Source organism: Polypterus senegalus, chromosome 17 (assembly GCF_016835505.1).
Source record: "Polypterus senegalus isolate Bchr_013 chromosome 17, ASM1683550v1, whole genome shotgun sequence".
NCBI lineage: Eukaryota > Metazoa > Chordata > Cladistia > Polypteriformes > Polypteridae > Polypterus > Polypterus senegalus.
In genome coordinates, this window is record NC_053170.1 from 80,250,325 (window position 1) to 80,263,742 (window position 13,418).

Consider the following 13,418-nt stretch of genomic DNA (forward strand, 5'->3'; position numbering starts at 1 on the left):
TCTGGGTATTTGCTTTGTGTTTGCTGTAGTTTGTGGATAAAGACTGCCTCAGTGTTGTGCTTCTGCCTGCGTCTCTGAATCCATGTGGTGTTCAAGGGAAGGAAATGAGACAGGCCGCTATGACAGTATGTACAACTGATGCAAGATTTGATAGCTTGTGACAATATGATGATAAAACAATGCAAACAGGCAAAAACGATGTTAGCTGCTGAGGAGGGAAAAGTGCCAAAGGGCTGACTGATGCTTATTTGTTCACTGAATGTTCTGAGCCAGCTTTAGGTTTTTTCATGTAACTATAACAGGAACTAAAACACAGAGGAGCTTCAGGTTATTGTATACAACCAATTTAGGCCTCCATGACAGCAATTCTTAATTGAAGGAAATTATAAGTATTGTGACATAACATTACCTTCTGAAACCCACTTAATCCAATTCAGAACTCTGAGGGTCTCAAGGTACAAAGCAGGACATTGCCATGCCAGTCCATCACAGGGCCTACTCATGTACACTGGTCCAGTTTGGAATAACCAGTTAACACAAAACTCACACACCAAGTCAAGTGAAGTTGGGGAGTTGTTATCACACCCACTGCACAACGAAACAACTCGGGATCCCGGTTGGCACCGCAGCACTCGGGTCACACACCCCTGTTGGGATAAATGAATAAAACCCAAACAGGCACCAGCAGAACATTCAAAATCCATACGCACTGTGACTTGGCTTGGGGTTCAAATCCAGAGTGCTAAATCTGTGAGGGGCTGTAGCAGAAACGATCCACCAATACCGTGCTGTCCCAAACTGGAAATAGAGAAATAAAAATATAGAACTGTTTCTGAAATGCCTAAATATATCATTGCTGGGAAACAATTGCCACACAGCACAAGTTTTATGGCCCTTAAGTCTGACAGCGGTGACAGTAAAAAGGCAGCAGCGCAGAGCCTAAGAGACGATAAATAAAAAGTGACTGAAGCAGACACGCTTGGCAAAACAGCGTAGGTGTCAAGGGAGCTACATTCAAGGTGCCTAGATGGCAGGACTGCGATCCAGTTGACCCCAAACAAAACATCAGGCTATCTAACTGGCATGGCTATCAGCCGCAGCTATCAACACTGATTGATGGCTTTAGTAGAGGAGCTTGACAGCTTGGTGTGTGGATCTGCTGCTCAACAACGATGCCAATTAAACAAATTAATGAGATTACGTGTTCTGGGTTTTGGGTCATCACAATCAAAACTGTGACAGCCGGGCTCCAGCATGAAAATATAGCTCTCACTGTGCTTTGAAGTTAGCCAGTGAAGCAAAGAATTAGAAAAAAAACGAAGCAAATGGAGAGCCACAAAATACAACTGCGCCCATAAAGTATTCATATTTGAATTTCACTGAAGCCCCAAAGAATATTGATTTTCACTGATGGCAGTGTGGCAGTCTTAGACATCATCCCAACCCCAAATCAATTAAGACTCTTTCTCCACCTCTGCTTTAAACTGTTAGGCTAAGGAAATGTCCCCCCACTCCACAAGTCATTTATACTGTAAATTATTCAGTCACTTGTGACATCTGCTATTATATGTTACAAGCAATGAGCTTGGGGGCCATGTAACCAAAGTGGCCTTGGTAACTGACTACAAGCTTTGAAACTAATGATCACTGGGCTGCTCGGTTATTTACTGATTTATTAAATGAGATCAATACAAGGATGGAGTCAAATTCATGAGTTCATTTCCACATGCATAATATGACCTTTACTGCAATTGATATATACAAATATGGAGACATTTCTCACTATTATAAGAAAAAGACAAAAGTAAAAGGCTAATCTCACACTGCTTTCAACCTTGTATGTATAAACGGTCAAAAGGAAAAAAAACTGAAGGTTATTCCAACAGTGAAAACACGGGGGTCAGAGCCACAAGGCTTTGGCTGTGCAGCTTTCATCAGGCTCATTGGATTTCCAACCACATCTTTAATTTGCGGACATTAGATGAACTGACAGCTCTAACTTGTCTCCGTGTGAGTGTGGGCATATGCATGAGTGGGCCTTGATGTAATGGCTCCTGCCTTGTGCCCATTGCTGCTTTGATAGGCTCAGGCACTCCCATGACCTTGAATTGGATAAAGTAGTTTTAAGAATATTACATTACTGAATGTTTTATTAAGTATCAATCTGCCTCGGTGAATACATAGTAGTTTGGGGTTTTTGTCATATAGCAGGAAAGGAGGACTGGCCTCCGACTGAGTCATACTATCTCATTGTTCTTGTATTGGGTGGGATTGGGTGTGGACCGAATAAACTGAAGACAAAGGGCTACATTTAGAATATTTTTATCAAAAAGATATGCAAGATACCACTTCATACTAACAAATATGAGTAATGCAATATGAATATAGAAAGACAGCAAACTGAATTTATAAACAGGGCAGTAAGTTGTGAGTTGTTTCATTTAAGGCAGAAGATAATGTAGCAGGTACACCAACCTGCCTTTTATATGTAAATAGATTCTCATTCTGTGACAGCATCGTGTGTGCAGAAAATGTTACTGAAAGCAGCTAGAGAGACACTGATCTATGAAACGGAGGGGATAAGATAAGGCAGGTACGGTAGTCTACACTCACTGGGCAAATTATTAGGAACACCTGTACACCTGCTTGTCCATACAATTATCTAATCGGCCAATCATGTGGCAGCAGCACAATCCATAGCATCCTGCAGAGAAGGTCAGGGGCTTCACATAATATTCACATCAATCTCTAAAATGGGGGAAACAAATGTGACCTCAGCGTTTTCCGCCATGGTGCGATTGTTTGCACTAGACAGGCTGGTTTGGGTATTTCGGTAACTACAGATCCTCTTAGATTTTCACACACAACAAGAGTTTACTCAGAATGATGCAAAAAAAAAAAAAAAACACCCAGTGAGCTGCAGCTCAACAGGCGAAAAAGCCTTGTTGATTAGAGCGATCATAGGAGACTCGTTTGAACTGACAGAAAGGCTACTAAAATAACCACTCTGTACAACTGGGGTGGGCAGAAGCATCTCAAAATGCACAGCATGCTGGACCTTGAAGGGGATGGGCTACAGCAGCAGAAGATAACGTTGGCTCCCACTCCCATCAGCCAAGAACAAAAAACTGAGCATGCAGTGGGCAAGAATCACCAAAATTGGACAGCTGACAACTGGAAGAAACCATAACCTGGTCTGATGAATCTTGATTTCTGGTGGGCCACATACATTTTAGGGTTAGAATTGGCACCAACAACATGAATCCATGTACCCAAGCTATCTTGTGTAACAAGTCCAGGCTGGTGGTGCTGGTGTCATCACTTAAATGCCATGGCCTATTTGAACGTTATTGCTGAAAATGTGCCTCCCTTCATAGCCACACTTTACACATCTACTAATATCTACATCTAGCATGATGATGTCCCGTGTCACAAAAAAGTAATCTTAAAGTAGAACAGGAGATTCACAACATGAATGACGCTGATAGGTCAGCAGAAATTATGTGGCACAGTTGTGTCAGCCTGGACCAGGATCTTAAAGGAATGTTTTCAACATGTCATGGGGTCCATGCCACTAAGAACTGAGGCTGTTTTGAGAGCAAAAGGAGGCCCTACCCAGTATTAGTATAGCGGTCCTAACAATTTGTTCAGTGAATGTAGATAAAATAGGAGTCAAAAACGCACACACACTGTTATGGGTATCGTAGTGTGCCCAAGAATTATTATGAGCAGAGGGAGACAAGGAGATCTAAATAGGCTGAAAGACTAGGTGAGAGATAAACTAAGGTCAAAGCCAAAAATACAACCAACCCCAAACTAACAAACCGAAGACAAAATCACAGTTTCAGTTAAAACCAAAATCCATATGCTAAGACCTACTTGGGTAAAGAAGCTAATACCGCTAAAGTTTTTGGTTATAAAGGATATCAGCTGAGGGATATCAAACCTTTTCTTTAATCATTTATTTCTTTAACTGTCATGTCTCTATGTATTAATTGAAGTTCTCCTATGTTCCTTCTGCTTTGTAGGTGGTACCCCAAGAGGCAGAGCCACCCTGACATCACCACTCCTGAGCCCTTCAGCTGGCTATTTAGGTCAGAGTGGACTAGTTGTGAAGGAGCTCTGGGAGAGTAACATTTTCTGTTTGGTATTACTGGTTTATCATAAGTATTGCTGTGTTTCTTGGATTCTTTGTTCAGATTGTTCATTGGGACTTGTTTACTGTGGATTGTTTCTTTAGGTATTTTGCCTCCTTTTTTGTTTTGTTTGTAAATAAACATTTTGATTTGGAAATATTACTGCTTGGAATATACTCTGTAGGTCAAAGGTTTTTATGGTTTCCTTTCCCTTGTAAGGCACTTTGAGTTTTTGGGACATTTCTAGTAGGTTAAGAGCTAATCTCTTTAAGGTTTGTTTATCCATATATATTAATATCTATATAGAAGTTCCTACGCTTCTTCTCTCCCACTGAATTCTGCATCTGGTGATGCCACCTCTACGCAGCATCAAATCTCAATCCAGACTCTTTTCATCTATAGCTTTGAGTGGGTGGGATGAGCTGCCCACCTCCAATTGAAATTCTGACTCCCTCAGTGTGTTTAAGAAGTGTTTGGAGACTCTTGTTCGTCTAACTCACAGGTGTCGAACTCCAGGCCTGGAGGGCCGCAGCAGCTACAGGTTTTCATTCTAACCCTTTTCTTAATCAGTGACCTGTTTTCACTGCTAATTCACATTTTAATAGTCCTCTGAATTGATTCGTTTCCTCATTAAAATGCAGCCAAACAGAAATGAGATGTGAAACGAGCCAACAGATGACCAGCTAAACGGGGGCTTCAAACTCTATCCAGTTTCTTAATGAGAAGCCAATTCTTGCTGTTAGTTAAACTCGTTATTTAATTCCACGGCTTGTTGTTGCTCTCGTTCTGCCACAGCTGACATTTCCAAAACTGTTGATTTTCTGTTTTTCATAAGAACATCGTCAAAGTGTTTTAGTGAGTTGAGAGATCAACCTTACTGAGACCTTCACCTTTCTTTATTTTCAGATTTTGTGTGATGTGGCGGCATGTTTTGTGTCTCATTATTGTTTGGCTGCTAATTAAGGAAAAAGAAACAACTAAAGGGCCCGAGTCAAGTTAATTAATAGAAGTAATTAGCAGCAAAAACTGGTCACTAATTAAGAAGATGGTTAGAATGAAAACCTGCAGCCACTGCGGCCCTTCAGGACTGGAGTTTGACACCCCGGTCTAACTGATATCAGCTGTTAAGTTTTTGGGACCTATTCGCCTGTACTTTTTTCTGAGCTCTTCACTTGTGATGATCAATTATGTAACCTTGTCTCCCAGGAGACTGATGTTTAGTTTATGTTGACCTCTTTGTGGGTTTCTTTGGACAAAAATGTTTGCTAAGCAAATAAATGTAAATATAAAATGTTGTGTATGCAGAAACAGGCCATTATATATGGGGTGAGTTCTATCTAGGCAGGCAACAGAGGGCTTGGCCTGGCTTGTGGAGCCTTTAGAAAGCCTCACGTCCTTTCTTATTGTGGTCCTGACTCCAAATCCCAGTACACACTTTGCATGTGTCAAACTGGTGGTCTATTTAAAGTTAAGTCACATACTAAAACGCATTGAAACTTTGTTTGGAAAAAAAGGAAAATCTCTGCTTCAGAAGTAACTCCTAAAAGCAAAAAAACCTTTAGAGAGGCTGTTTTTTAACCACTTTGACTCGCCAGATTGATTTTTGTGTTTTGATCTGTGCTGCTGCCTGACTGCTGTTTTTGGCTTGTCCTTAGGTCTTTGCTGCTCATATTTCTTTCCTGTCTTTTATCAGTAATTCACTATCAAATGGTCAACTGACAATAACGACGACTTCAGGAGACACTAGTGCAGGTGGTTAATATATTATGGTATGTCAGACATACATGAGAGAATTGATGGTAATTGTGAGTGTTTGACAAACCAAGTTTGATATTTTGAAATAATTAAGGGAAGCGCTTCTCATGTCTCCTTGTGAGAATCTTGGCCAGAATATTGAAATCCATGTTTAGCAAGGATACAGGTATGTTGGCCTGTAGAATGCAAATTACAACGTTCTTCTGTCGTCCTTTTGGAAAAATTAAAACATGTCTGGATCCACATTGCATATAATGTGTCACCCTTCATAGAGGCAAAAGCAGCCACAAGCATTTTATTAAGGCTGTCACAGGTTATGTTTGACTGGTGCAATCAATATGTGTCACCACAAGGCAAAGTGTTTCAAACCAGGGTCAAAGACTTTGTTTCTGCATGCACACCTGACCGTTCTGCAGTGAGTTTGTAATCATTTAACTCATGCCAATAATTTGACTCGTGTTTCGGTGAACATAAATCAAATTACCCTTTTAAATAAAATCAGAGGCAGAAGGGTGCACTTTATCACAAACGCTGTCTGCTGTTTTTGAGTGCATATATTTATCTGTTATTTGTGAAATTAGGCTACTTTTCTTGTTAAATGATAAAATCTTATTGAGTGCCTTATCTTCTTCACTGTATTGTAAGTACATTAATCATTAGTTATGTAAAGGATGGAGAATAATCTTTAAACTCAGTATTAAATGAATTGCTGCTCATAAAAGTCACCATGTGAATTAAATTCTATTCTGTGCTGCTCGTACCTTTTCATAATCATTTGAATCTTTAGTATTGTTGACTATGGTGCTGATTTACGGCTGGAATGAGGGCTGGGGCACAATAATTACAAGACGGAAGTGCAGAGATAATGAAAATGATGCTTCATCAAGTGCACCTGCCTGTTTTGTTATTCTCAGCCAGGGAGCTAATCTACAAGCTGATTCTTGTTCATTTAGTGACATGCAATCAAACAGCGAGCACCTCCCGGCTGCTCCGCCGAAGGCACTGAAGGAGGCTGCAGCCTGGAAGGACAAAGAATTAAGGCCGCGCACAGAAAGCAAGTGTTTGGAATCAGAGTAAAGTACTTTGAGGTGGTGTAGTGCACAAAGAGCGAGTAAGTAATAAATAAGTTGGCTTATTATAAAAGTCTCTCACTGGAGACGCCTCAGCTGCCCTCAGACACAATGCAGCTCAGGGTGTTTCAAAAGAGCGTACAGTGCTGTGGTGTGAATTCATCTTTCCTAATATTAAGCCAGCATCAATGATTCCAGCTTTGATGTAAAGGCCACCAATGATTTATATTATTATCTTTACATCTGAAGAGGGCAGGTGCGGGGCACGGCTTTAGGATGGAGCTGTGCAAAAAATGAAATTCTGGTGGCACCATACTGTGCCACAACAACTGTTGTCAGGTTTAGTTCTGTGTTCCGCCATGTCCCCACCACTCAAGTGCACCATCTATGCTGAAACAAAGGAATACGCTGTACTGAATAACCTAAAGCAAATCGGATGGATTCAGTTTAAAACTTTAGTGTTTGAAACCAAAATGTGATTATAACGTGTCAAAGCAAAATGCAACACAACCTGCTCAGAAGGAAATGCTTTATTCCATTTCAATACTTAATCACTACTGAGAAGGTGCTTAGATGAAGGTATTTGCACAAAGTTTGGAGATTTACATAAGGAAATGCTGCAAAGTGTTCCTGGTGATCCTGATAACCTTAGTGTAGTGGAACAAAAGTTAAAGAAGTTGGAAATTAATTTTTTCTCCAGCTGTTTCAGTATTTATATGGCTGTGGAAGATGATTTATTCTGCTTTGTGTTCAATAAATTGATAAAAATGTCACACACCCTACAACACAAAAGCAACAATTCCTTCCTCTTGGGATAACATGCCTGCCATATTACTGACTTGCATGTCAATTCACTCCACTGATTTGATTTTTTCAAGTTACCAATTAAGTTAATCGATTACCCATTGGGGGAGGTGATTCTGATCGCATTGTAAATATATAATTTAATAATTGCAATTTATAATATACTGTATAATAAATTATGTGCTATGCATTCTGGCAATTCATAATACATTGTCATATTACACCAAGCATGACGCCCAAGTTGAAATGCATAATTAAAATAAAACAAGATGTCAGAGAATCATAAGTGAATTAGAATTGTGCTACCCATTCTTAGGTAATGATTTGTTTGTGAATCAAATGAATGAAAATCGTGTGCCTTGTTCTCGGGTGATGATTAATTTGCAAATCAAATGAATGAGAATTGCGAGAAATGTTCTCAGGTAATCATTCAATGCAAAACCTGAAAGAATCTGTGAATGACACATGCTGGTAAAGTCAATGAGCCATTAAAAAATGCGTGTTACAGAAAATTTAAAAGTAAATAATTGTTAGAAATTAAATAATAGCTGTATAAGTTTTAGGTTTTGAACATATAAAAGGACATGGACATATTAGTTTAATATTAAGTTAATAGATTCTGTTTAAAACAACTCCAATAACAAATTGTATAAAATACAACCACAGATACAGCCCCTGAAATAAAGGGATTGTGTTAAAAAAAGGCTTTAGTTGCCTCACATTTTTATGCAATCTTTTTGTTCAACCCACTGAATTAAAGCTGAAAGTCTGCACTTCAACTGCATCTGAGTTGTTTCATTTAAAATTCATTGTGGTAATGTGCAAAACCAAAATTAGAAAAAAGTTGTCTCTGTCCAAATATTTATGGACCTAACTGTACATTCTGATATGTCTTGCTCCTGTATTGTGCCTGTGTGGATAATGAGAGAATGATCAGTGAGAGCTCTCATTCTCTGGTAATGAATCAATTCAGCTTCACAGGACCTGGAAGTGACGTGAATAAGATTCATGAATCAGATGTTCAGTACTTGCAAATCTACATATGAAACGTAAGATGCTAGAAACATGACGCATGCATCACTGCACTCCTGTTGCACTCCGCAAAAGCGATTAGTTTGTGCTCTTGAACTGAATTGTAAGACTCACTGAAAAGAGTTGCTGAAGAAGAAACAAACTGTTTGCAAATTGTGTATCACTATTAATAGTAAGACACGTATCATAACTATTTACTGGTGCTGCACACCATTAAAACTATATGAAAAGAGCTGCACAAATGTAAAAGGGAGTTGTGTAAAATGAAAATAATGAAAACAATACCATAATTCCACCAACATAACACATTCATGCAGGATTAACTCAATCACAGTATACGTTGAGTGAATTCCATTGCAGTAATTTAACATTTACATGTTGAGACAGTGCAGACGTATAGAGCAGTGTAAAAGCTAACAATTCTCCTGGAACTAATGTCAACAATTCAATTAAAGAAATCCTACAGATTTGTTTCCTGGTGTATTATGGTCAGTCGTGTGTTCAGGGGGTAACAGCAAGAACAGCATGCTTCCTAGTAGGTGCTTAAGCATGTATTAAGATGTTTGTGAGTTGGCTGTTCTTTCATTCTGCTTCAGAATTTCTGGGATTTTCATTGCTGTTTTTTCCTTGTACTGTAGACTTTAAGTGGGTCTGAGAAAACGCTTTGACCTTTTTGGTTGTTTCTGGCATTGGTATTTGCCACATGGAAACTAAACCATTCTACTTAAGTTTGTAATTGATATTCCGGCTCTTGACCACAGTTTCTGTTTATCTATTTGTTTATTGTCTAAGTCAGTGACCTGAAATCACCAGTAAAATAAAACTTGCACATCTAGAGCAACTTTATGTGCAGTTGGTTCTCAGTGATATTCAGGGATTGCTCTGTGCCTGGCAACATCTGGAGCACCACACTGACTAGCTGGCACAGTTTAGAGGGGCAGCTGCTTAATGCACTTGTGGCAATAGTCCTGTGATGGAGTCAGTGCTTGCCATTTGGGAAAACAGAGAGATTAGCTCAACATGATAAGGACGGCTCTCTGTGGTCAAGATGTGTCAATGACTATGAGAAGAAGCTGAGGACAGTTAGGAGTACATGTGAAAGAATGTACTGTGCTGAGGTGCTCACAAATATTACCTGGCCAGTTGGATGCCCAAACCCCCCAGCTCAAATTATCCCCCTTATCCTATTTATTCTTACCTGCACACTTGGTTCGACTCACTAGAGGTGGTCCAGGCTTCCCAGTACCTCCTTCACCTGGTCGGCTGAGTAGAACGCTCATGTGGTACTCTGTGTCAGGGTCCAAATGCCACAATTTGTAAGTGGCCATGTTGACAGCATGCACCTCTGACCACGGCATATGAGTTGCTCGGTATTCAATCTCTCGGCGGACGATGGGCCCATCACCCAGAATTGAGTTGGTGTTAAGCTGGATGATCAGGTAGGTCGAGCCAGCCCTCAGGAGTTGTGGGGGAGCAATGGGAGTGGGAGGCACTGCAATGAGAAAGAAACCATTTGTTATTTTCTATGTATAAAGACTGTCTTTATACCAGTTCTACTGTGGAGCAGGAGCAGGATAGAGCATGGTGAAGGCTGAAGGACAGAAACAAGCAACCAAAGCCAAGTGACAACCAGGTGACAGCAAAAGGTGTCTTTAGTTCAGGACAATCAAAATTAATTAAATACTAGGGGGCTTCGCCCACCCCCCTGTTTGGTTTACCAGATATACAATTTAAAGAGATTGTTGTTTTCATGGGAAGTGTTACATATGCATTATTTTCACTTTTACTTTAAAACGTTTGTAAAAACAATACTTGTCCTTTATTTCCGTCCCCAGGCGTGGTTACATCTCTTTCTCGCAGGAGGTATAACGCTACTCGTGTTGTGTAGGGGGGGCGGCTGAACGCACGCTAAGGGGATGCCGTCGGATCATCTGCTGTCTTTCTGCTGCTGGTGAGCTGCCTGTTCTGCTTGTCGCATGTCGTTGTTTTAAGAGCGGGGAGCACACGATGTGTGTCTGCCAAAAGCAATCCAACAACTGCTAGGTTAGATGTCTGTGGACTTTTTTAAATAATGGCTCACTGCCTCGTCTCGCGTGATGTTGTAAAAACAATACTTGTCCTTTATTTCCGGCCCCGGGTGTGGTTTAATCTCTTTCTCGCAGGACGTATAACGCTGCTCACGTTGTGAAGGGGGGGGGTGGGGGGTTGGCAGCTGCGATCATTTGAAAGCCTGTACCTCTGCTGTCCTTTTTGTCACTTCGTGTCTCTGCTGCTCACGTTGTGATCGCTTCTCCGTGATCATAAATATACACCTGACCGAATTGTGTTTTCTTTGAATTAATCTTGTCGTTGCTTTAACTGTAGCGGGACCACAGATTCTCATAGCGTATGATCCATTATTGTGCATTGAATGATGTGAAGGCGAAAAGACTTTGTTTTCTGCTCTTTGCCTTTTATTTCTGACCTCACTTGGTCCTGATGATTAATTTCCTTTTGTTTGCGCTAATGCGATCTTTTAGTCGTCTACGTTTCATTTATAATGTATTGTCCTTTATACGCTTCATATGCGCTGAGACCCCCATATCTGTGTGTGCTATGTGCCTTTACACTACTGATTTTTTTTGCTGGCCGTGCTCTGATATTGCTTGTAAGTATGGCGTGTCTTGCAAGAATCTCATGTTCTATATCCCCACGAGATGCTCCGTGGCCATTCTCTTTCATCTTGCGGGTCTTTTATTTGTCTTCCGTGATCTTAACGTGAAAATCACGTATCGTCTCCTAGTCATTCCCCTCCCACTGGATTTTTTTTTTATAATAGAGAGATGTGAAGAATGTTGTCATCTTTATTATTTTCATCCTCTCAATTTACCCAAAGGCTTTAGCTAAAGGCATCTTGTACATGCAGAGGTCCAATCATCCTATTAGGAATAAAGAGCATCATGGGACAAAACCAGAGAGGCAGAGATAATGAATGTTGTTTGCATTTACTAATGAGAAATGCATTTACTTGAAATTAAATTACTGCCCATCGTCTGGCACAGAGATTTTCCAAAGCTATTCATTTTACTGCCTTTTAGAAGGCAGCAATACTGTGGGACTCCATACTGGTGAGTAAAAAGAGGAACGGCTGGGGGGATGTGGGCACTTTTTTGAATATTTTTAATTTGTATATTATTTACAATGCATGCAATAAGATGTTTTTTAACACGACACTTGAAGATTTGCATTTGGCTTTTATTAGTGCTAGTAACCATGCAACACTTTTATAGCTTGTTCACTCCTGAGATAAAACCTTACAAATGTCAGGTGCTTTTGACCAAAACAAGTACCCAAATGAAACTGCAATGTGCTTGTGTCCCTTTACCCAAGAATCCTAGCTCTTCACAACTGGTTCACAAGCTAGTAGATGGTGAGTACTGATGGTGCCAAATTAACAAAAAAAAAAAAACAATCACTGCAACACATGAAAGGGTGAGTAGAACCATCAGTAAAAAGGGCAGACATAGCCATTAATAAAAATGTTATCTAAATCATAACGCTAAAAATTAAAAAACACTAGTGGGCTTTGCCCCCTGCTCGTTTTGCTTGCCCACCCCGTCACCCCCGGGGTGTCCTACACGCCAGCCACTCGCATTGTGAAGGGGCGGGGGGTCTGAACGCACACTAAGGAGATGCGGTCGGATCAGCTGCTGGTGAGCTGCGTGTTGTGCTTGTCGCACTGCACGTCGATCATTTAAAAGCCTGTACAGCAGCTGTCCTTTTGTCTCACTGCCTTGTCTCGCGGAACGTCAAACAGTCTTCCGAGAAGATCTCGTCTCGGCCCAAGATTTTTTTATTATAATAGAGAGACTTCAATAAACCACTTTCTCAGCACACTGTTCTTACTCTCAGTGATGAATAGTTGTAAATTGTGACTGTGAAATGTTACACTTTTTGATTCTTATGACATTCTTACATGCTTATTTTAATGAAAAATGTTATAGTTTGTTAAGAAAAAGAGGAAACTGAGAATAATAGAGATGACTGACTGGGAAAAGGCCAAAAGTACATTACTGAGGGTCCATCCTACCTATTGTCAAAACAAATGTGAAAACTACAAAATCAAAGTTGAAGCCAAAAAGGCCTAATCACACTGATACAGAGAATAGGAACAAACACGCAGAAAATTCATTCAAATATCTGCAAACTCGGATAAGGAAAGATGGTCACAGGCAGCCTTTCAACACATTGTGACCTGTGATGTGACCAGGAGTGCATCCTACTGATGGAACTCACAAAACGACACTGCGCATAAAAATCATGATGGCATTGAAAAATATATTAAAAAAAATATGAAAATAAGATTTTGGAAAGAAAACAATGCCAGAAATTGAATTCTGTGACCCCAAACAACTATAATTGCTTATAAAGAAGTGAAAAATAGGTTCAGGAGAACTTGTAAAAATGAATAAAGGAATACTAGTCGGCAATCTCTGCTTTAGATGACAGCTGAATGCATTTGTGTATTAAAGCTGATTGGCAGAAAGTACAGGGAAAGGAATGATTTTACACAGAGCTTGGCCATTGTGCCAAGATGGCTGCTCTGAATGTGCATTTCACATTAGTATTGTGGGGACAGTAA

At 40.1% G+C, this 13,418-nt stretch overlaps 1 protein-coding gene across 4 annotated transcripts in view; it reads right to left on the reverse strand.

The window, feature by feature from the left end:
• LOC120517926 (receptor-type tyrosine-protein phosphatase U-like) overlaps nucleotides 1-13,418 on the reverse strand; it is a 1,019,277-nt gene that overhangs the window by 275,158 nt on the left and 730,701 nt on the right. For all 4 annotated transcript variants that reach the window (XM_039740445.1, XM_039740444.1, XM_039740443.1 and 1 more), the window contains exon 7: nucleotides 9,996-10,289. In XM_039740445.1, coding sequence (XP_039596379.1) covers nucleotides 9,996-10,289 — 294 coding nt within the window. The remainder of the gene's footprint in view (nucleotides 1-9,995; nucleotides 10,290-13,418) is intronic.